The sequence below is a fragment of the Doryrhamphus excisus genome, linkage group LG2 (assembly GCF_037039965.1).
Source record: "Doryrhamphus excisus strain RoL-2023G ecotype Guam linkage group LG2, RoL_Dexc_Guam_v1.1, whole genome shotgun sequence".
Lineage (NCBI taxonomy): Eukaryota > Metazoa > Chordata > Actinopteri > Syngnathiformes > Syngnathidae > Doryrhamphus > Doryrhamphus excisus.
The window spans coordinates 21970127-21995929 of NC_136358.1; the positions used below are offsets into that span (position 1 = coordinate 21970127).

The window sequence follows — 25803 nt, forward strand, 5'->3', positions numbered from 1 at the left end:
GCGAGATGGTCTGATGGGAGTCACACACATTTATGGATGCAAGTGTCCCTATAGATTGTGTGATTATTTAAAAGGGAACTATTATGCTTTAAACAAAGAAATAATACGGTTTCAGGTAATGAGGTTTTCGCATTTGGAAGTTTGGGATGGCTCAAAACGCTCGGTTTCAGAAGGCGTGGTCAAACTGCCCCTTTGTGATGTCACAGAGGAGCGGACAGTGTGTCCCATTTGAAATGCGGTTGAGAATGTTTCGTAAACATAAAACACATTAACAAAAACCAAATTACAATTACCACCCAGAATTAATAAGACAAATAAATAAGATAAACAGAACAAGTTCAAGACTCTTATTTTGTGACTCCTTGAATTGTTTCTTGAAATTGCTCATCTTGGTGCATTGTTTAAATTCCTTAATCCGTTCCATAATTTGATTCCACATACTGAAATGCATTTTTGGCAAGTTTCATTTTTCCCAGAGATCATATTTCTCCTCTCCTGGAGAAAAGCATAAATGACATTTGCTTATTGATAGCTTCATGCATTATGTTAGCTGTCTGAAAAGTTGGAACATTTATTACATTTTCAACATGGCTCAGGTGATAGAGTGGCCGTCTCCCAACCTGAAGGTTGAACTAATTTTGTCCATTTTTGCGGGACACAGGGATCAGCGCCAGGAGGATTATAAAGTGGCTCACGAGCGGAACTCAGACTTTCACTTCACATTGTGAAATATACGTATATTGCATTGCCGTGCATTGCAGTATTTAGGAGGGGAATGTCATGTGCAGGACTGAATTATTCTAATTAAAAACAGACCCATTGGAGGCAATCCGGTATGTTTTCTCCCAAAATGTTTTCTCCTAGCTGTTAGCTAGTCCTCCCGCAACCTCTTAGGGTTGCAGCTTGGGCACTTGTGAAAGTAAGTGAAAGTGTGAAAACCTTGCCTCGTATACAGCATCAGGGATTCTAATTATTTTGAGTGATAACTAGCATTTACGACTGACCGGATGTAGCTGTCTTCTGGCACAACGGACTCCTGGAAAGACTGGAACTGGTAGAGGTAGAGGACGACCAGATGTCCGGCACTGAAGATGGCCATCAAGACACACATGCAGCTGAAGAGCAGCGTGTCAAAGGTCCGCCGCAGAGACCACCAGGTGCACAGAAAAAGGAAGATGAAGAAATAGACTGCCGAGGTCAAAGATGGCAGCATCATCCCTACAAGGAACAAGCAGGTAGTCGAACGTCTGTTTGATGGCAAACACAAGTCCAGCACGAGGCGAGCAGGTACCTGTTATTCCCAACAAGATGGTCACCACCACCTGACCCGCTGTGGTGATTAAGTTCCCGATGACTTCCTTCACTTTGGACGCAACTTGCGCCACCAGTCGCAGGATCTTCATCTTGGCGCTCTCCTTTTCTTCCTCCTCCTCCTGCTCCTCTTCTTCATCATCCTCCTGCCCATCATCCTCTTCATCTTCTTCGGCTTCGTAGCCTCTGTCAGAGTCCTCCTCCAAGAGGATGTGGTCTTCTAGACTCAGCTTCTCGTCTTCTTCCTGACAGGTTGGAAGCAACAACGGCACTGAGACAGTGGTGCTTTTTGATATAGGCCCTAAACCTTGTTTAGCGTGTTTTTTTGGTTAACACATTATTTATAGCACATTTTTGCCTCGGTTTGCATGCATTCTCCAGTTAGCGTGCAATATGGAATACAGGTTGTAATTATTTGGTGATTGCCTGCAACATTAGTTGGCCGGTAGGCTGCATCAGTTTGCAAAATAAAAGAACTGCTGTGGTGAACAACTTTCACGCCACTGCTGGTAGAAGATCAATCTTGCTGAGACTTCCTGAGACCATTCACCAGCCATCATGGAGGAGCACAACAGACACGCGTGGAAGGAAGAACGGTCCAGTTCTCGTTTTCTTTGTGGCTCTCTTTGCCCATAAAGTTCCTGACCCCTGCTTTAAAGGACATGTTGACCAGTCCTCTTCTACTGGGTGATGCAGATTTTTCACTCCCTTTTATTTTAGTGACAAATTTGAGGAGTTGAGAACTGGGCGTTGCCTTTTATCGTTGCAAGGAGGAAGGAAATATGTCATAGCCTCCAGGGTGCAAGAAGGAGGTTACGGGGTGCCGAGAAGAATGATGAAAATGACAGCAGTAGGAAACCTGAGCTCCTGGTACCCCCAGTGGGCTGTTTCAGAGGAATTCAGAGGATACCAACTTGGTTCTGTGCTAAGTTTACTGTGCTAATGACAACAATTTGCTATTGTAAGGCACTGGTGGCACAATTTGCTCCTTTTGAGTTTGATGTGCTTTACCACCTGGCCGCTCTAATATGGCTTGGCAGCCGTTGGGATGGGAGCTCGATTCGGGTGGGGGTGATGAGGAGGTTGATAGGTGTATATCTCATTGCAATATCATTAGACAGCAGCATCCTTCTGTCTCGAGAGACAATGGCAGAGAGTGTATGGAGACCATGTGCTGCCCGTTCAACATGGCCCCTCCGTACCTTCAAACTACACCGGAGAGTGTCCATGATCAGACACTATACACTAGCGCAGGGGTGGGCAAACTTTTTGACTCGGGGGGCCACGTTGAGCCAACATAACTGTCCGGGGGGGCGGGGGGGGGCAGAATATAAATTTAACACACACACTATTTTACACTAATAATTCTAACAGTCCACCTTGAATTATTTAATCGGATTTTATCTATTTTTATCAATTTTTTTGAATAGATTGAAAAGACATCCACCTTGCAAGTCATGTTGCCAGTTTGTATGTTAAAAACTGAAATACTTAGAAAGAAACTGGCGGGCCGGATTTAAACACTTGGTGGGCCGCATGTGGCCCCCGGGCCATAGTTTGCCCACCCCTGACCTAGAGCCACAGTAAGCACCAGTTGGATCACTTGACACTGCACCAGGGAGTCAAACCACTTGGAATAACAATAATGAACAATAACATCACCAAAGGAATCCAAGATAGAAAAACAAAGTTATATTGCACCAATATCAAGTCAGATAACTGATATATCAGCCAATATATGACTTAAGAGATATACACAGGACATACACAGTACTGTACTGTATATAATGTATACACACAAGGATGGAAAGGTCAAGATCTATCCAGCTGAAATAGGACGCAGAGGTTTTGTGGTGTCCTCCACCATCATGAAGGACCTTGGCATTCATGGACAGGCTCTGAGATAGACAGTAAGATCAGTCCCTGAAGTGGACGAAAAAAGCCACCGAATGTGAACTTTATGTATCGTTGCACCCCGAGTTAGTAAGTATGTAAAGGGGGAGTACGTAAGTATACAAGTGGTGAGTAAATAAGTCTGTAAATGGTAAGTAAGTATTTAAAATGATGTTGACAATAATATTGTTTATCGGCAATATCATCCAGCAACACTTGTTATCGGGACAGGCAGAGTGAATGTACTTTAGGTAGGTAAGCAGGGAACTACATAAAAAGGTACTGCAAGTAACGTACTTGGTCCTCTGCTTCAAAGTCGGCGTTGTACTGCCCCATGTCCTCAGGCGGCCTCTTCTGGATCAAACTGCGACACAGCATCCAGATGGCCACGCCCGCCATGAACATGCCGATGTCCGGGATGAACACTCGGATGCCGTTCACGGCATCAGCACCGATCACACTGGAAACAAAAGAACACACACTGGCTACGTTGAATCACAATGCATCCTAAAACTGGAATTCTGTGTTCTGCAGCCATCATATATGTCAATACCTCTTCACAAGCATGCTGTTTTATTCACATTTAATGTGTGTTGAATTATTTTGTTTTTATGTGCAGCACCACCCATTTTAATGACAACGCATGCAGCTGTAAAGAAGTGCATACTGTACATATACACTGTACATATATTCGAGGTCATTATAAAGATAGTAAAGTGGAGTTTTCAGATATGCATCATTTTTACAGCCAGGCAATGTATATTTGTAAGATCAGCAGTTGGACACGTCTCCTCATAGCTCATATCCAAATGTTTGCGGGAAGAGGAAGCTGATCGGTTGCCATGGCATCAACGGTAGCAGCAAGCTTGGCATGCTTGAGTGGGATTTACTGGGGCTGTGTGAGGACAATCTTTACGAGGTGGCATGATTGCGTGCAAGTGTAAACAAGTCCAAAAGTGACTGAGAGGTTTCCCCAAAATCCTTTGAATGTTGCTTCGGAGTATCAAAGGTAATTCCAGGTTGACATTTCCAGTAAAAACAATACGCCCCGAATCTGCATTTCACACCGTGCGCTAACCTTCATGAAGGTGTTGACAAGAAACTAAGAACAAACAACCGTAAGTTCCAGTGTATAAGCCACACTAAGAACATTTAGAGGAAAAAACAGATTTGACAGGAGCCAATCATGGGCTATGAAAACAACTCTATGAGCTTGGAATCTGATTAGAAATGGCAGGAGGTCATTACTCAATGTAACAGTCTGACTCCCAATGTCATCTTAGAAAGAACACTGAATCCATCACAAAGCAACTTAACATTCAAAAGGTAACAAAAATAAATATACAAAAATGTACCAATATGGGTTTTAAATGAAGTTTTCCCATAATGCATTTCAATTAAGCAAAGCATTTCATTAGAACACAAGCGGTATTAAAAATTGATAGATGGAGGGTGTTCCAATACTGCCTCTGTCCAGCAAAGGGAGTCAGAGAAGCCCAGAGGGAGGCTGACAACATTGCAGAGTCCTGACAGGCACCAATGAATGAGTTGCTCGGATGCAATGCATCATGATAAAACTTTTTTTTTATTTAATATTGTATTGGTACATGTTTGTATATTTCTCGGGTATAGCCTTTGAGCCAGACTGTTTTATTGCTATACTGTTATACGTACATACGGACCTTGGGTGACTTCAAATGGTTGTGATTGGCACCGGCCATGATTCCGATTAGTAACGACTAGTCGTAGTTCTGAAGTAAAGGAGATGTCACAAGATTAAAATTATTAATAAATTAGCTGCACCGATGTGAAAGCCGCAGGGTTCAGAGTGTTAAAAAAAAATGTAGCGGCCTCTACACCGGAAATTACGGTACTCACTCTGAACTGAAAAATCCAATAGGAAACATTTCAACATGCAAGGTTTAAGCTGTAATGCACATCAGTGCATCCTCTCATGTATGAAAGCCATGGAAAGCATCAGCAGCAGACAAGGAGTCATCAAATTTAATGACTCTACTTACACAAGTCATTATGCTGCATTATTGCATTATCATTAGCCACAATAAAACCTCTTGTGCTGACGTAATAACCTTTAAAATAATGTAAATATGTGGTATAGAAATTAAAACACCACATCTAGTCTTTACTGATTCTAAAACTCCAAAAGGTGAATGTGGGTGATGTTAAAAAAAAAAAAAAAAAAAAGATGATGATGATGGCGCCTCTTCCGCCACTCTCGGGTGAGTAGTGGAAAAAAGGACGGGCCCGAGTTTGGACATTCATGTACTTTGGAAGCTACAACTAATAGGTTGATGGCACACTGAGGAGGCAGACACAGCGGCAGCCTAACAGGGTTTTGTCTTCATCAGGAGTCCACAGAGGGACCCGCTTACGAGCCTTTCGACCGCAGATGGCAAAGTGCTCTTGGTCTTATTTAGCTTAAGAGAAACTTTGCCAACGATAACCATCTTTAGTTTTGTACATTAAAATATGCTAAAAGGAATCCAATATAGGTCATTCCATGCAAAGTTACCATTACAAAACATCAACAACAATAATTTCATGGGGCCCTAGCATTGTGTTATGGCTAGCAGAGCAAATTAGCGTAATATCTAATAATACATCTGATGAATATATTTTAGTAATGTCGAGGGCCACTAAAAAATGAGCAGGCTGAAAATGACCCACTTTCGTAGAGCTGCAACAATCTATGGTTATCATCATTTTTCTTATTTAAAAACGTAAATATCTGATTTCAGCTTCTCAAATGAGAATATTTTGTCATTTCCATAGTCATACATGAAAGAAAAGCAATTAGCTTTGTGTTTTAGGAAAAAGATGATATTCAAACACATCAGCTTTGACTTTGGAAAACACTGATGGACATTTTTCCTCTTGTGATATCTTGGGGGACCAAACCACTAACTGTTTGCTTGGTATTGATTTGTTGCATGGCCTAACCCATTACTCCATGAATGGAAACAACAAGCTTTAGAAGAATGGGCCGAGAAAAGAATGCTAAGTTGCTGCTATGCACTTTAGACACCCCTGTCTTGAGCAGAATGGAGGCCAGCATATTTGCCATTCAGCACAGAACACCCTGCAGCTTTCTGGTTGAAAATTTGTTTTATTTATTAGTTTTTTTGTGTTGTTGTTTTTTTAAACCTCCTTCGTTAGGAGGTTAGTTTGGAGGGTTTTTTTCCCCCTCCGCAGGTTTTTTTCCGGAAATGGACTGATACGGATTGGTGGCCAATTCATCGGAGCATCCCAAGTTGCCGTACATTTTATACTTGGAAGCCTGGATTGTGTCACAAGTGAAAAATAGCTGGAGAGACAGGAGAAGGTTCTGGAGGTGACTCCAATCAAATAATTACAACAATCACTTTCGTCGCAAATCGTCTTTGGTTTACTTGTCTTCAGTTATTGTAACTTATTTTTAATTTTTAAACATTTATTCATAATTTATTGCACTTTTACTTATTGTTAACTTTTTTCAGCATTTTAAATATTCCTTAGCTTTGCATAAGTCATTTTTTCCTACTTGCAAATTGATTATACTATTATCTTTTATTATGATTATTTATTTATTTATTTTTACACACAGAACAAAATTACAATGACACAATTAAAGCAAAGTAAATATTCTAAGTGTGAACATGTCAAAGATATGGTGTTAAATCATCATTAGTAGTAATAGACGGAGAAAGGACTACGATTCCTTTTCAGACATTGCTGAAATAACCAGGTTAATGTTCCTTTAAGGAACTTATCAAGCATGTTTGAAAGTCATACCAATGATTTTGATGACAATCAAAAACGTTGCCGTGCTGGAAGCTCATATAAGAAAGTGTCTTCACATTGGCATTGCATAAGTATCCTCTTAGTGCTGACTCTCCTAGTCGCTTGGCATTAGTCACTCTCACAGTTATTGAAAATACATTGCTCAACTGTGAAAGGAATTTCTCATTGGGCAAGCAAAACACACCCTAACTCCAGACACACCCAGAAATACAAATAATAAATCTGTCTTGAATATGTTAATAAGGAAATCACCATTTATGGTCAGAGTTGTTGCAAAAAAAGTCTCTTACCTCTCAAATCCAATTTGCCGTATGGATTTTTCCCATGAGGAACCTGCATGGGAAGATGTCAAAATATTTGGTAAGCATTCTGAATTATGAATAAATGGTAGAAGCAAATTGATAACATATTTAATCAATGCGTTGAAAACATGTATGACATAAATGATATACACTGATAAATATTGAGACATGCTGTGTATTTGTAGAAAGCAACTGGACACTTCATTAGGTACCCCTGACGTAAGAGACCTAGTCATTTAACAAGATGATCAAGCTTGACGGAACCAATAACAACCATGGCTTAGTATGATGTACTGCGAACTGCAGCATACACACAATATTCAACATTTTGGAGTTGGAGATGTTGAATATGCAGGCATAGGAACGCCATGCTTCCTACACACCGACTGGTTGATGTGTTCCTGAACGTCACCCCGGAGCAATGGGACGTTTCCAGCTATTGAGCAGGCCGAGACAAACGGCCTTTGTTGTGCAGCCAGACCAAACACAGCAGCCACACACTGGATTGAAGCCCCCTTGGTGAGGAAGGGCCGCTCTGTTCATCCAACTAACTAATTGAGAAGTAAACTGCTGTGAGTTTGTGCTCTATGCATCACGGTTCCACCCTCTGGAGGCTACAACATGAATACATGACTATAAATGCATACAACGCTATGATTACTGTATTTTCTGGACTATAAGTCGCTCCGGAGTACAAGTCGCACAAGGCCAAAAATGCATAACTAAGTGGAAAAAAACATACATAAGTCGCTCTGGAGTATTAGTCGCATTTTTTATGATTTATAATTTATTTTCCAAACTACTTGACCAAAACAGACATTATGTCATCTTGGAAGGCAAGTTCTAACAATAAAAGAATAGAGAACAGGCTGAATAGGTGTAAGATATACTAACACAATGGTTATTCAGCTACACAAAAAATAAACATGAACAGAAAAGGTGTCCAGTGTTTACAGTTTTTTCATTAAGTCGCTCTGTAGTCACAGGAACAGCCAACCTATGAAAAAAAAGTGTGACGTATAGTCCAGAAAATACGGTAGTTTTATTTTGCAAAATGGCTAAATGAATAAAAAAAAAACAAATAGGGCATTCAGAAGAAAAAACGGAATAAAAAGAATAGAATAAACTCATGTTTATTGCAGCTTTGAACAAACTACTGTTGAAAACTCAACTTTGAACGCCCCCAAAATCACTTCCTGTCCGCGTCCCACTTGCTCCCCTAGAGCAACACACACAAGAACAAGTCTTATATCTGTCTTGAGTTATGCGATAAATGAGCATAATAAATCCCCTTTAAAGTCAGAAAAGTATGTTGCGGCTGAGTGCAAAACTTGTCTTGCACACATTTCCATGGTGGCACAGAACCGGGGAAGTTTAATATGACCAAACACAAGTAAGTCCCAAGGCATGATTCATTAGTTAGAACAGAACAGATGACCGGCCCCTGTTGGTGGTGAGTAAGTCGGGTTTAAACACTTCATTCAGCATCTCCAAACCCGCTATATTATGTTCATCACCTCATGCATAAAACGATAACAGTAATGCGATAGCCAAACAACATCAGCAAATATCTGCACTAATTCCAACCCCTGAGGCGATTGGGGGGGGGGGGGGATGAACGACAACAATGATTGATCACAACAAAGTCTCCAGCTTGAGGAAATCATTCAAGAGCAAAAGTGCTCTTCCAACTACCCCCCCCCCACCCAAACTCACTTGATGAAAATGTTCACTGACTGCCAGCAAACCCCATTAAGAGATTATCCTTTAAGATGAAATGTAGTTACTCAATGTAATTAACAAATGTCGCTCACAGAAGAGGAAAACTCAACACTAGACTTCTAATTTGTCAACTTATTTGCTCTGTCAGTTCAAATCTTTGTTCTCTGAATAAAGACTTGGTAATTAAAAGTGTGTTTTTCTGTTGATTAATCCCAAAAAAATCATAGACTGATTAAAAAAATCATTTCTATGATCACGCTTCCATCAACATGCATCGGGGCTCAATGCTGCAAATGATCATTTTTATATATTTAAATGAAATAATAAGGGTACTCCCGATGGACTACTTTTACCAAATATATGTGAAGAGAAAGAAAGACATTTGTTAAAATTGGAGTCCCACTGAAAAATCACCACTGGGGTCTGTCCCGGGGCCTCACTACATTGACAACCCATCAAGATAACTATATTATCATCTAACATCATCTCACACAGCAGGAATGTGAAGAGGTGACGTTTGGATGAGATCTGAGGGGAGGTGGATCAGCAGGGGGTGCTGTACCACATTTCTACCAGATTGGCTAACTGTCACAAACACCGTCTAACGGGCAAAACAAGCAAAAACAAAAAACATGAGACCAATTTTTATGGTTGGTGTCAGCCACCTGAAGCCTCCACATGGGCGAGGTCGCTGGGCTTCACAATCACAGGAAAAAGAAACACAAAAAGTGACGTTTACAAAGTGATAAGACACCCCCGCCTCCTCCTCGTATCTGGCTCCACCTCCATCTTGGCCCAAAAACTGTTTGTAAATGCAGTCACCCTCCATGTGTGGAGTCAGCACACAGAGCAGTGACGGATGACCCGTATGCAAAGCGGCTCGGGGTGACCAGTCAGTGACCCGCGAGAGCAGCTGGAGCTCGCCAGGCTCTCTCCTGTCATGCGGGACTCCATTTACCGCTGTAATTGTGCATTTGGCCTACATGTAGAAAGGAAATGATAGAAAGGGGGAGGATAACCACCTCTGTGTGAAGGAGGGCTCCTTGTTTACGCCGGGCTGCCAAAAGGAAAAGGATGTCAGGGGGCGAAATACCAGATTTAGTAACGTTAGATAAGGAAGGCATTGACTCCAAATGCAGGAAATGGTTGTGAAACTGAAAAATGCAAACGAAGCGTGGCAATTTCCCTTCCCTCAAAATACTATCAGCTGCCAAATTTGGAAACTCTTCACAAGTGTTCCCATCAGAACCTCACCCAACTAATAAAACCACTTTAGACTGGATTTACACTGCAGGTCTAAGTGCCTGATTCTGATTTAGTGACTCATTGTTCACCAAATGGTCTGCACAGCGGATGAGTGGTTAGTGCGCAGCTAGGAGACGCAAGTTCAATTCCACCCCCGGCCATCTCTGTGTGGAGTTTGCATGTTCTCCCCGTGCATGCGTGGGTTTCCTCCCACATTCCAAAAACATGCTAGGTTAATTGGCAACTCCAAATTGTCCATAGGTATGAATGTGAGTGGGAATGGTTGTTTGTTTATATGTGCCCTGTGACAGCTGGGATAGGCTCCAGCAGCCCCCGCGACCCTCGTGAGGATAAGCGGTAGAAATGGTCACCGCTTTTGTACCATGTTTACATCATATTTACCCCATTCAATCCCTGCCATTATTCAAAAGGTGCCCCTCTAGTGTAAAGGCACACAGAATATTGTGTTGTTCGGCTATGTAGACATGATATACACAAAAGAATTAGACTCTCATCAGAAAAGAAAAGTTTGTTTCTACCTTTTTCCGTTCTTTAGTAATCCGCAGTAGAAAAGTTCATGGAATTCCACACGAGTCCCTTTGGGTTCTACCTCTAGAGCAGGAGTCCCCAAACTACGGCCCGCGGGCCGGATACGGTTAGAGAGAAAAATTGATTCAGAATGCAGGGTATTTAACCTGCAGTGGACAAACGATTATTTTTTTGTTCAATGCAAAGAAAAAGCGGTTTGTCTCATCTGTCAAGAGACGGTGGCCGTATTTAAAGAATACAATCTGCGCCGACACTATGAATCCCGTCACAAAGACAGGTATGGTAGCTATTTATAGTATGATATTTATTTCATAATTGTGTTGTTAAATATTTCCTGACTTTGTTTTTTCTTTGAAGTCCCCAGAGAGAGTATTTGGTTATTATTTATTTCATAATTGTGTTAAATATTTCCTGACTTAGTTTTTTCTTTGAAGTCCCTAGAGTGAGTATTTGGTTATTATTTATTTCACAAATAGTATTATTTATTTTATTAATAGTGTTATTATTTATTTCAGACTTATTTTTTCCGTGAAGATCCCGGAAAGGGTTATTAATATTTGGTTTTGTGTGGCTTTCTGGAAAACAATAAATGTTTATGTTTAGACACCCATGCAATCGTTACATTTTCTGCTACAAACTGACCCCGGCCCCCCATCAGAGCAGGGAAAAGTTATGTGGCCCTCACAGGAAAAAAGTTTGGGACCCCTGCTCTAGAGACTGCTGTTTGGTGTACTTACAGTTGAATTCGGAATCGATGGAGTTCCTGGCCAGGAGGCTGTTGACAGTAATCTGATAGATGATGTGGACGAGCAGGAAGGACAAACTGGTGAAGCACAGAGACAGCAGCAGACGTCCCGTGTGGCCTGCCAAGAGGAGGGCAAGAGCATTTTGAGGTCGTTATCACTTTGTTAAGTATACAGCTAAATAACATGCAGAGTCTAAATGCTAATGTTTTGGACTGATAGCTAATCAAGTCGTTATGAGTTCGGATCTACAAGGAAGATTTGGGGCATACAGATGTCATGTTTGTGTACGTGTTTCTATCATTGATGGGCGGCGAGGTTCATGACCCGTGAGGCACTGACTCACGCAATATACAGGTAGGTTGCTCATTAAGATAACCAAAATAAAGAAGAGACTAATTCACTTTGTTTAAAAAAAATGTTTTGAAATTGTTTTCATATAATTCTAATCCCATTTATTTTTGGATTAAGTGATACTAAATTGTTTATATAGTTTGGATATATAATCCTCCATCTTGGCAGTCAATGGCATTCAATCATTCAGCAATAACACACCAGCCTTTCCTCTGCAAGGATGGCTGACAACCATCTTCCAGCTCTACCTGTTTTCATTCATCGTGCAAAACATTGACATATGAACACTTAGCCATAAAAAAAAATACATAAATAAGAGCAACTCGCAAATCAGGTGGGAGATATGGACCGAAACTCATATCGCAGTAAATATACATAGTAAATATATAGTAAGTAAAATATACATATCGAAACCTTAGCTGTGCTCAAATCCTCAGCTAATACCAAAACCACAAAAAACGTGAAATAAAAGACCTCAAAAATACTTTACTTTGAAAAGTATTATTTGTTATTATTTTTAAAAATGTATTATTTATTTATTTATTTATTTATTTAGAAAGCAGACCCTTGTAGGAGAGAAAAAAAGGGAATAAAACCACCATTATATTTATGTTTTAGTTTGTTCGTTTAAAATTGGCCATCCCGTCATCAAAATAAAATACGTTTTAATATTTTATCTTGGGGGCTGCACGCTGGATGAGTGGTTAGCACACAGACCTCACAGCTAGGAGACGCAAGTTCAATTCCACCCTCGGCCATCTCTGTGTGGAGTTTGCATGTTCTCCCCATGCATGCGTGGGTTTCCTCCCACATTCCAAAAACATGCTAGGTTAATTGGTGACTCCAAATTGTCCATAGGTATGAATGTGAGTGGGAATGGTTGATTGTCTATATGTGCCCTGTGATTGGCTGGCCACCACCTCTCGTCCGAAGACAGCTGGGATAGGCTCCAGCACCCCCCTAGTGAGGATAATGAATAAAATGAATGAATGAATTTTATCTTGGCAAGCGCCTCTCAAGGTCTAGACGGCGTTTCCAGCCTCCATTTTTTATCTTGTAGTTAAAAGTTACAAATTCTTTATTGTAGCACAAATTGTTAACAAATGTTAACAATGTTTTACAAGTTTTGTAGAGGCGTTGTGATGCGATCAATTACATGTAGCGGAAACCCAGTCTTATCCAGAAACAATTTAAACTCTTAGAAATATTGATGTAACAATTCACAGTACTGCAACTCCAGTATGTTTGTATGTGTTCAACATAGTCACACTGATATGATCACAGGTGACTCCTTTCAGGTCTTTCGAATCTTTCATTTTTTAGGTTCCCAGTTTTTAACTGTTTTCGGTTGGGAGCAATGCCGTCTAACATTTGACTTTATAAAACAGTAAGTGAGCGGAGTTGCGTGCTAGTGAGTACTCCGCTCTGGTGAGGATATAGATTTTGAGCCCGTTGGTGGTCACACTTAATGATCTTCCTGAGAGCCACATGTTCTTCCCAAAGCCGCCCTCCAAATAGCAGCCAGCCAGCGAAGGAAAGCGGAGAACAGTCGGAGGAGCAACCACAGCTGTTCCACAGATGGCCCTTTTATAGCGCACCTACAGGTATTTGGGAACATTTTAAACGGGGCCAGGGTGTACCCTGCCTCTCGCCCGTCGGCTGGCATAGGCTTCAGCATACCCACGATCCGGGTAAGGATCAGTCAGATTTGTCATGGGTCCTTGCAGTGTCCCACGTCCTGGTGCAGTAGTGGTTGCTTCCCCATGGGTAAACATCTCCATCACTATTCTTCACGTGGGGAACACCAACCACATTTACAATATCCTGACCAAAGCTTATCAAATGTGCCCACCAGACCACTGAAGGTGTATTAAACGTTGGATAATTTGTGCTAATTTCCCGACGCAATTCCCTCGGCAGTCGCAAAGACTGGGAAAAGAACGCTTGTAAAGCGGGAGGTATGGGGAGCGCCTGACTTGCAAGCGAACGAGTGCAAAGGCTCAGGACAACTGCATCATTTTCCCACTTCTGTACGTAGGTTCAGGGTGTTTTTAGTCATCTTGAGATCATTTGTATTTTTACAACTGCAATTGAGTTACAAGGCTTGATCCCAAGAGAAACTGTGAGCGGTTTCTCAAACAAAAGGAGCGGTTCGGCTTCATAATTGCTGCTTTATCTGCTTTAAAATGAATTTTCATTTCCACTCACTTTGTTGTTAGCAGTTTAGACGTTAATGCTTGTGTGTTGAGTTACTTTGAGGGGACAATACATTTACATTGTTATACAAGCAATACACATTAAACATTACATTACATTGCATTAAAGTGGCTGGTTTCCAGTGTTGTCTGATGAAAATATACAATCCCACGTTTGCAGTAATTTGAAGGGTATACTCACTTTTGTGGGATGCTGTACATTTGTACAATCAAAAAAACAACACTTTACCTGTCCTGTGTTTATGTCCCATCCTGTTTGGATTGTTGCATCACAGAGAATGGCTCTCTGCTGTGTGTTTTAATGCTCGGAGCCCACTAGGTCGGGACCAGTTGGTGCCAAAGATTATGTGATTGGCGCATAGTGGCGTTGAATTAATGTTCGCTCGGCATGTTGCCATGTAGCCGTTATTCGGCACCACAGTGAGCCACTACGCGCCAATCACATAATCTTTAGCGCGAACTGGCACCAACTGACGCCGGCCCAGTGGACTCCTAGCATCATTGGCGCAACTTGGCTCTCGCCATTACATTCCATTGGATTCCATTAGGCGCATTGTTTGCAAAATTTGTTTCCACTTGGTGGACTCTTGGCGCCGATTGTTTAATGTAAGTGGCACGACGAAGATTTTAAACATTTAGAAATTTTCTTGCCGCCAAACTAAATTTTTGCTGGCGTTATGGGCCACCACGAGCCAGTTGGAAGGCAATTTGAGCCACTGCACGCCCCTCGGCACCTTATTGGTGACACTAGGCGCCACAGCAAATTGCATTGGTGTGAACCGGTGCCAGCCCAGTGGACTCCTAGCATACATGTACATGACAAGAAGTATTCACGTTTAGCATTTGACTATTGCTGAAAGTCCTCGTAGTGGATCATCAAAGTAAAGTGGTCATTTTTTTATCTTCAGAAAGTATCACAAGACGTTTCTATGTCGGTTTGTACGTTGTTGACAATGACAATGGGCCTCTGACCAATGACAATCATCACGGCAGTGGAATACAATCATGCCAGTCAGTCAAGAGGAGCCACTAATACTCTGTTTTTAAAAGGTACATTTTTGTAGTATGCTGTGATGTACTACGTCATATGAGAGGTGTTTCTTGGTCACCTCATGTTGCAATGAGACAGGGTCAGCATGACGCAGTACGCTGGTGCGCCACTGAAAGCACAATATGAAACATGTTCAATGAATGACTCCTGCTGATGTCATCAGATTACCGTAGGTGAGCGTACATGCCGACATGGCTCAGGGATCAAATCCATGAGCAGCCCTCTCTAGATTTCTCTTTAACTATTGATGAGAGCGTAAGTGGTCCACTTGGACTGCGCTTTACTTTCTGATTGTTATTCCTGCTGGAGACGAGAGGAACGCCCCTCAGCCTCCACCCAGATGTTTTTGTGTATTACCGAGTGCTGCGTGGGGTTTCCTTCACAAACCCGGATGGTGAAGAGGGTCTGGAAGGTGTTCCCAACCAGGTGACTGCAAGACGTGTAACCACCTCAGTGGTCGTTTTCAATCATAGGCGCTGGTATAATAGTAATGTTAATTTGTGTCAACAAAACATGGAAAAGCCATCAGGTGATGGGGTAGAAATACAAGGTGATACATGGAAGCTGATCTACTTCGGATGAGTTTGTGTGGTTCTTACCCTGCATGGTTGTGCACGTGGGCTCAGGAAAGAGCGGAATAAGCAGGAGGTAGATGAGGTAGACGAAGGACAGCACATTGTACCTGAAGACACAAGCTGCACAAACACAAACAGGGGACACCAGTGAGTTGAAGGCGGCCACTCTTACGCATGGTCAACTACAGAAACATTGGTTATGGTAATAAAATCCAGAGCCTTGTCATTCATAGATGCTTGGCACAGTTCACCATTGTCTTTGACGTATGGTTAGCGTCACCGGGACCACCAAAGTGTGTCCTTGATGCTGTACTGTCCTTGAAGACAGCTAATTAGTTTAGTGGGGAAAATCTGAAAACAAGCAACTTTTTTTTAAAGCAAAGACATCAGCTGGTTGCTGTCATGTGATCCCGCTTCTCGCCCACAGACAGCTGGGATAGGCTCAAAACGCTCGGTTTCAAAAGGTGTGGTAAAATAGTTCCTTTGTGATGTCACAGAGGGGCAGATTTCCTTCCTTGGTTCATAGCAGAGTAGGCATGCCTGGAGGCGGGTCGTGGGTGGAATAAATTCAAACAGACCGTGTTGGCAGGAAGCACAAATCCAAAGAAATACAACTGGAATAGGTGCAGATTCTGAAATCTAAATAAGTTTTCTGTGCGGGTTATTGTGTGTAGCTGCTCTATAGGAGTCCACAATAGTGTTTTATTTTTTAACCTTTTTACATATTTTCTAATCCTAACTTTCCGCCCTATATGGCACGCCTTCTCACATGCTATAGATAGGCTAAGCAGGTACGGGAAAAGTACGAAAGCAATGTTTTTAATCAGTTTAAGAGTGGAGACATTACGGGCAAAAGCACATTAGCGAAACAATAAAACTATTTCCTGTTTCCACAGTAAAGGATACATCACGGCAAATGATGCACTTGTCTTCAGAGCGTATATACGATGACCAGTCACGCTTAAGAGAAAACTCTTGTATTGATCTATTGATCGGGGCAGTGTCGGTCGCAATCGGGGACTTTTACCAGCTAAACGTCACTTAACTCCAAACCAGATGAGGATGCTTTAAAAGCCTTTAAAATGTGCTTGAATTCATCACGCAAACAAAGTGCTGAGCCGCCTCCCTCTCACATTGATTGCATACTTGTGGAGGTATGTGCTGGGCTACTCTCAAATTCTCTCTTTGTGCCGAAAATGAACAAGCGCAGCCATTACAGGTCTGAAACTACTCCAAAAAAAAAAGTTGCATTTATTTATCTTTGCAAAGTCAATGTTCCCATTCAGCAACATTAGCTCTGCCTTTTTTTCTCACCGCTTTTGGCCCCCCCGACACACACAGCCCAATCTAATCTAATTATCAGGAATATATATTCCACCACGGTTGCATAACTCTATCTTGCTAAAGCAAACAAGAAAAAAAGCTTGAAATTTGTGGTCTCTCGCGGCATTTCTGCTCTCACTTTCTTAATCATTAAATGTGACAAACGGCAAACGTTTAGATGTTATTCGTTCAGGTCTTTAAGTGTTTATCTGCATGGCTAAGCTCCCTGTAGCTTGACCACACTCTTCCTGACTGCCTTGTGACTCATCACAGTAGGAGTTTTAACAGCGGCAAGGATGATAAATGTCTGTTGTTTTCACATATCACATGAAGAAAGAAAAACAACCAAAAAAACTAGCTCCTTCTCGCAGCTGAATCGGGCTGATGTCTCATTTTGGTCAAAAGTTGTTATCTCTGTCTCACAAGGGTCTCCACAAACCACAAAGGGATACAAGGGTTTGGGCTGAAAACCAGAAACAACGGGTGAATTTACAACGGCCTTTTTCTAAAAAGTAAAGGAAGAATATCATGTTCAGATCGTCAACTTTGCTTTCATTTTGGCAGCAAAAGAAGGGTTTCCCCAAGGATTTTTTTAAAGCTGTGGTGGTAGGTTGCTTCATCGGACTGCTGCCGCTGTGCCATGCCGCTAAAAGAACTCCAAACATTCAGTTATTAGACTGTACAATGGACAACAGATAACTTTAGTTAACCTGTTTTTTCCATTAGGGTCCAAAATATACGCCAAAAGTTTGCCTTAGTTTCCAGTTAATGTACAATATGGGGCCACAAATCTTGAGAATGTTAACAAAAACCACATTTGAATATTTACTCATTTATGGGGGCATGATGCACACGGCTCTACGCAGCTCTAACCAAATAAAAATATAGTGCAAACACATAATAATAATGTCTGTTGTGTATAAAACTATTTCAGCCTGTTTGCAGATAACCATTACTGTATGTGATGTGTGAAAGTTTGTCACAAAGACGATGAAGAAATACAAAACAGTGGAACTTGAGGATCATCTTTGGCAGGCACCAATCATGAGTTGTGAAAAAAAAATCACAACAAGCTTGTCAACCCACTGGAAATCGCAGGAGGTCATTACTCAGTACAGCAGTCTGGCTCACGTGTCAGCTTACAAAGACCACTACATTCATTACACTGCAACTTAACATTCTAAAAGGTGGCTAAGAAACAAACATTAAAACGTGGAAAAAAGTTGTCTACAAACAAAATAATATTTAATAATTTTGTTTCTCACATATAAGATCATTTACACTTTTTACATCAATTACACTTTTTAGATTTAAAAAATCTCTTTAGACATTAGATAATACATTCATTAGATAATGGTGGACAATAACGACTAAATTTAACATATGCACATGTGTGCGTGCACAGAGTTTAGTTCAAATTGTAAAAATTGGAACTAGTTTATGGCGTTATATTTCTGAATAAATTATTTTGATGTAAAACAATACATGTTTGGGTAAATTCACTCATTGCAGTGAGGACTGGAAGCCATTAAGCGCTATAAACGAGGGAGGACTGCATACACAAAATGTTATTTTTGTGTGGCTGACCTCCAGTAAACAGCTGTGCGTCGACCTGAACAGTGCAAAAGTGTGCATGTGTGCGTGCGGCGGTCAAGAGGAGGGGGCTGCTGCTGTTGTTTGGGTGCTGTTGTGTACACACGGCCCTGCAGGCGGCTGGGCGCTTTTCAATAGAGGTGCTGTCAGATGCACGTCTGGGGGGAGACGAGGGGGGTGTAACATGACATTAAATAACATTGCTTTTGGTGTTGGTTGTTGTACTTTCACTGTTTGACTCTGGATCTTTAAACCAGAGCAGCAGCAAGGCTGTTTATTCCCCACCAGTGAGATCCAGTGGTCGTTTGAGTGCTGACAAAAAAAAACCTTACATTTAAAGACAATTGGAAAACATATAACGTTTTGCTACTACTCTTGATGTCTGGAAATGTCCATACAAATCCTGGGCCAGGTCTTAACTGTATCTTTACATTGGAGGACTCTGGTCTCTGTATAATCCATATTAACTCATTCACAGCCAAAGACGTCCATTTATGTCTTTTGCTGGTCTTCACGGGAGCTACAGATCAAAGTCTTATGCATCTTGTGTGTGAATTTCAGACTTGTAGGTGATATATTTCTGTCCTGGTAGTGGGCAACAGTTTATATTTTCCTCCGATCAGCAGCAATTTTTATCGTTTTTATGCAGACGGCACAATACCGTATTTTCTGGACTATAAGTTGCTCCGGAGTATAAGTCGCACAAGGCCAAAAATGAATTATTCATTCATTTTGTACCGCTTTTCCTCACGAGGGTCGCGGGGGGTGCTGGAGCCTATCCCAGCTGTCTTCGGGCGAGAGGCGAGGTACACCCTGGACTGGTCGCCAGCCAATCACAGGGCACATATAGACAAACAACCATTCACACTCACATTCATACCTATGGACAATTTGGAGTCGCCAATTAACCTAGCATGTTTTGGAATGTGGGAGGAAACCGGAGTACCCGGAGAAAACCCACGCATGCACGGGGAGAACATGCAAACTCCATACAGATATGGCCGAGGGTGGAATTGAACCCTGGTCCTCCTAACTGTGAGGTCTGTGCGCTAACCACTAGACCGCCGTGCCGCCAAAATGAATTATTAGGTAGAAAAAAAAACATACATAAGTCGCACTGGAGTATAAGTCGCATTTTTTGCAGGTATTTTATTTTACAAACTACTTGACCAAAACAGACATTACGTCTTCTTGGAAGGCAAGTTCTAACAATAAAAGAATAGAGAACAGGCTGACTCGGTGTAAGATATGCTAACACAATGGTTATTCAGCTAGACACACAGAAAAGGTGTCCAGTGTTTATGGAACAGTTTTTTCATTTATAAGTCGCTCTGGAGTATAAGTCACAGGAACAGCCAACCTATGAAAAAAAGTGCGACTTATAGTCCGGAAAATACAGTAATTTCTTGTTTTGCTTCGCCTGCTGTGCAAGCTTTCATTAATTTACAGTCGGCTTTGATGTTGTTCAGGCCTGTCTGCAGAGGTTGAAGCTGGTTCGGAACACAGAGAAGACAAAAGGTTATGCTGTTCTCCAGGGCTACTGTGCAGTCCAAAAATCTCCCCGTCTTAACTAGTCAAGGTATAGCCATCAAGCTTGTCTCATCTAACGCCTAACTTTTAAGTAGAATATTGCAAGCTTCGACTCTAAATTTGAGGTAAAATTGGGCTTTTACTTCAGGAAAAGATCTCTTTTTTCATTAGGAGCCAGGAAACGCCTTGAGTCAGCTTCCTTTCTTCCACTGCTTGACTACGGTGATGTACGGTGATGTACTCTGGATGGTCCCGTCCAATCTTGGATCCTACTTTATTATTGGGAATCATGGACATTATAGGTTTTGATCCATTGGCTTTTCTTCCTCTGACTGTTGCTGGTGTTTTCACAGAACTGGGCTGCTTATCCTCACTAGGGTCGTGGGTATGCTGGAGCCTATCCCAGCTGTTTTTGGGTGAGAGGCGGGGTGCACCCTCAAATGTTGTTAAAATTCTTGACACTAAGGAACTGGAAAGCTTTGGACACTGTTTTTAAATCAGATGCTACATCTCATAATATATCCCTGATCCCATTATATTTATATCACCTGGTTAAATAAAGGCTTAATAAAGCAATAATAAAAAGAAAAAAGAAAACGGACTACGTCATGGCAGCAGTCGTTTCCCGCTCCTTTAGGACAGTCGGCGCGTTGCGGACGGGAAGGAAGTAGCAGGTGCTTTGAGTCCCACATAACATCTGCTGCACTCAGTCGTCACTCAAGAGGCCCAACTTTTATCTTTGGCCACAAACACTCCACATTTAGTCATGTTTACACTAGCCCATGAGTCCCGTTTGCATTGCCAATTGCTTGTTAACAAGTACACTTACATCATCATCTTTTGGTGAGGAGGGAGGTGGGGGCATTATCGACATTGGTGTTATTGGGGATTGTTTAGGGTTGATGTCATCAGTGTTGTTTTTTGCAGCCATTTTATTTTTAGTCTTTAGCTGAATCCCAGTTCTACGTACTCCTTAGCCCTTTCCCTTTGTCTTACCCCTGATTACTGCATTTATTCATATTTCTATATATTCTATATATATATATATATATATTCTATATATTTATTTCATATATTTCTTGATTTTTGGATAGCCGCTTGAAATATGAATTTGAAATGTCACCAACCTCTTTGAAACCGAGAGCTCAATCTTGGTACCAATTAATGCAAAAGGCTACCAATTTGATGCACACTTCTTAAATAGCTGTTTTGCTCAATTTAGCATTGCACGGTGCCCAGTGGTTAGTATCTTGGCCACATAGCCAGGATATCAGGAAGACCTGGGTTTGATTCTCCATGTTCTTCCCGTGCATGCATGGGTTTTTGCTGGGTACTCCGACCCCCCCCCATTCCAAAAACATGCTAGGTTAATTGGCGACTCCAAATTGTCCATAGGTATGAATGTGAGTGTGAATGGTTGTTGTTTATATGTGCCCTGTGATTGGCTGGCGTGTACCCCGCCTTTCGCCAAAAGACACCCCCACGACCCGAGTGAGGATAAGTTTACCTTTAACAATTAATAATTATCATCTATGGGAAGACACTGACCGTGTTAATGATTTCTCACAATAAATACAATGATTTAATACGAAGTGAAGCCAATCATGAGAAAGGGTATTTAAGGTGGCCAATTGCAAGTCGCATTTTCTCTTAAGAGTAGCACCATGTTAGCCTCAAAACAACTGTCACATGACCTGAAAGCAAAGATTGTTCAACATCATGGTCTAGGGGAAGGATACAAAAGCTAGCTCAGAGATTTCAGCTGTCAGGTTCCACTCTGAGGAACATAGTGAGGAAATGGAAGACCACAGGGACAGTTCTAGTTAAGGCCCCGAGTGGCAGGCCAAGAAAAATCTTACAGAATAGTTAAATATCGTTCATGAAACTATAATGGAGTTATTTGAATATAACAAGGGGCGATATGCATGGCAGATGAAGAACACAGCATTCCAAGACAAACACTTGCTACCCACAGTAACATTTGGTGGTGGTTCCATCATGCTGGGGGTCCGCGTGGCCAGTGCAGCTACTGGAAATCTTGTTCAAGTTGAAGGTGGCATGGATTCCAGTCATTAACAAAGTTGAAGTTCCGCCGGGGCTGGATACTTCCAACTGGAGATGTTTTGGAAAGAGGAATTGTCAAAAATACCTTCAACTAGAATCCAGACCCTCATTGGAAGTTTATTTCTGGAAAAGTAGGATCTTCTAAATTTGATGTCATTTTTCTATTGGGGTGCCGAAATGTATGCACCTGCTAATTTTGTTTGAATTACACACTTTCTGTAAATCGGGTAAACTTCATTTCACTTCTCATCTACCTCTGTGTTGGTCTGCTATATGATAGGTTTACCTGGAATGGCTGATCCCAACAACCGGTCATTTAGGAAGCAACATCTTGAAAATGATCACAATCATATCCGTGTGTACATGTACATATTTAGTCTGCACATCATTTTGACAGAATACCAACATGCTAAAAATACCAAACAAGCAAAACAAAAATAGGTTATGCCTGACTGGCATCCATCAAGGGCGATGACCAAAATTGTATCTGTACTGTTGAGCTTGTTTTTCATGTGTGTCCCAACTGCACACCGTGGTAGAGGCTGCATGCAGGTCACTGACCGTGTGGCTTATTGCCCAAAGCTAGCAGACTCTACGTAGTATGATAACAAAGCACATAAAGGCCATCTGTTGAACATATCTCAACATGCTGACAAAACATAAACATACAAAAGAGATGGCCACACCGTCACTGAATGTAAGCACAGCAAAACATGGTGCCAACTCATTCATGTTTTCATTGAAACGGGACTGAAATGCTACAATTCCCTCCACAGCAGTGTTTCAACATTACACTTCCTGTCCGGTCAAAAAAATCTTTGCACCATCTACAGTTACTTGACAGTATCACACACATAAACTAATGAATTGACGTTAGCACAACAAGATAGCATTACTAATTTATCACAAGCCAATTGTTGAGTAACATTGTACAGTGGTGTACATGTTTGTCACACAAAAGTAATCACTCCCCCATTAAAACATAACAGATTAATTGAGACCTATCAGTCTGGAAAAGGTTATAAAGCCACTTCTAAAGCTCTGGGACTCCAGCAAACCACAGTGAGCGCCATTGTCCATAAATGACAAAAACATGGCACAGTGATGAACCTTCCCAGGAGTGGCCGGCCAACCGAAATTACCCCAAGGAGCACAGCGACAAGTCATCCAAGGTCACAAAAGACCCCACAACAACATTCAGTGAAATGCGAGCCTCATTTGGTACAGTGGAATCTGTTTGTGACCTCAAGCTGAAAACAACTTGTGTTCTTCAGCGAGTCCACCTGTCAATGGCTGAAGAAAACCAAAATAAAGTAAGATAAAAACAAAGTCAGTACGTCCATTTGCATGCACCAAAAGTGCCCCAGGCATGTTGAGCAGGAAGTGCACTGCATGCTAAGCTAGTATGCATTGCTACATGGAGTCAGTCTTTGTTGGACAAAACGACGGGAAAGAATCGTCAGGTGAGGAGTGACGACAGCACTCATCATGGCCGCCATCGCAGTTTGCTGCCCACATACATTACACTTTACATTTCCTACTTCCTGTCAGCTCCCTTGCACATCAGCAGCGACGGAAGAGTGCTCATTTGCGATTTGAAAAAAATAAAAACAAAAAACATAAATTATTAAAAGGTATGTTTACGATAAAAGGGAAGTCAATTCTCTCCCTGGCAAGCACATTATTAATTCATACTGTTAAAACGGCTTTCCACGAATTAATGGAGTCCATGCATGACCTCGCCATTGGTTCTGGAAATAAAGATGTGCTGTTGCGGTGCATCGGGCTGTCAAGTGCTGCATTACAGTGGGACTGAGTTGGTCTTACTTATGGACAAAAAAAAAAAAAACAACCACCTCAGACTGGGGACCGCAGCGGCGTCGTTTGCATTTGCGGCCTACCACAAAATAACCGCCTGAAACATTTAAACACAAACACCATTTCATTGAGGCTGCAGCCGCATTCATCCCTGGTTTATCGCTGTAAATTTCCACAAAGTGAAATGGGATAGACTCCAGCATGCCCGCAACCCTCGTGAGGATAAGCAGTAAAGAAAATGGATGGATGGGATTCCTTATTTAGTATTTATGGAGTATTGTGGCAGTTAGAATACAGAAAAACTGCTAACCAGATTCTAAATACAGTTTTTAACATTATTAGACAGGAAATAATCATGGAGACCCGAGTTCAATCCCACCCTCGACCATCTCTGTGTGGAGTTTGCATGTTTCCCCGTGTATGCATGGGTTTTCTCCGGGTACTCCGGTTTCCTCCCACATTCCAAAAACATGCTAGGTTAATTGGCCACTCCAAATTGTCCATAGGTATGAATGTGAGTGTGAATGGTTGTTTGTCTATATGTGCCCTGTGATTGGCTGGCCACCAGTCCAGGGTGTACCCCGCCTCTCGCCCGAAGACAGCTGGGATAGGCTCCAGCACCCCCAGCAACCCTCGTGAGGATGAACAGGAGAAAATGAATGAATGAATGTTGAATAACAATTGTGATATTACAATGCAAACAACTGAATGTTGTTTTGATGTAGGAAAGTCTACATATTGGGAGATAGTTATCTTAAATTAAACATAATCAAATTAGTAAATTAGAAATACTGGTACAGGTTCAAATGTGAAAGGTACCATCCCTTAATTATGTTATTATTGTGCCTGTTGTGAGATCGTTCAATGCTGCAATAAAAGCCTGTTGTTCCGGGAATCAAGTCTCACCCCACATTGCAGTAACATCACTGACACCTAGTGACCAGTGTACAACAGAAAATTTGCTTAATTATATATTTTTTTAACAATAACAGGCCATACTCAACCAGGAAATTAATAAATAGATTTTTTGAAAAACGTATAGATTCCCTAATCAGTCAAAGGGGCGACTTTATGTATAATAAAATGGAATTTAACTTCACGTGTATGAATGCATGATGGTGTGATGGCTGACTGGATGGATTATTTTGTCTTTCCATTCATTTCTACTACAAAATCCTGTCATCAGTAAGACCATTGCAAGTTTGTTTAAAGCAGGACAACCTAATGATGATACATTCACTTACTCGGACCCTCCAAGTGTTCTCAATAAAAGTCTGCGAGTGACGGATTTGGCACTTTTCCACTCTCAAACAAACATCCGCCTGCTGACCTCCAAAACTAATGTACGTACACCCTAATGAACCTTTCTGGGATATAAACTTTATATTTGAAAGTAAGGTTTGACCGTGCTGAAAGATTTAAAGGCCCGACTGACCTTGTGTGTTTCACAGACGTCACAGATCTATTTCTGCGTAAAAACAAGATGCAAAGGTTGGCAACAGTGCTCCTTAATGCTGATAATTTATCATCATGAAAATATTACTACCCTGCCCTGTTATCGACAGCATCGGGTTCTCGTAGATACGCTGCAGCACAGCTTTAATGTCCACTTTTATGTTGTCCTTTCTCATTTTTAATGCTTGCCGGAGGACTGCAGTACACGTCTTGTGCTGGAAGACGCAACCATACCAAGGAGAGCGGACATCGTAAGTG

General features: G+C 41.6%; 1 protein-coding gene across 2 annotated transcripts in view; it reads right to left on the bottom strand.

Moving 5' to 3' along the window:
- piezo2b (piezo-type mechanosensitive ion channel component 2b) overlaps positions 1-25803 on the bottom strand; it is a 71809-nt gene that overhangs the window by 45003 nt on the left and 1003 nt on the right. For both annotated transcript variants that reach the window (XM_058060995.2, XM_058060993.2), the window contains exons 2-7: positions 15787-15882; positions 11561-11686; positions 7296-7338; positions 3502-3664; positions 1292-1556; positions 1005-1218 (exon numbers count right to left, since the gene is read on the bottom strand). In XM_058060995.2, coding sequence (XP_057916978.2) covers positions 1005-1218; positions 1292-1556; positions 3502-3664; positions 7296-7338; positions 11561-11686; positions 15787-15882 — 907 coding nt within the window. The remainder of the gene's footprint in view (positions 1-1004; positions 1219-1291; positions 1557-3501; positions 3665-7295; positions 7339-11560; positions 11687-15786; positions 15883-25803) is intronic.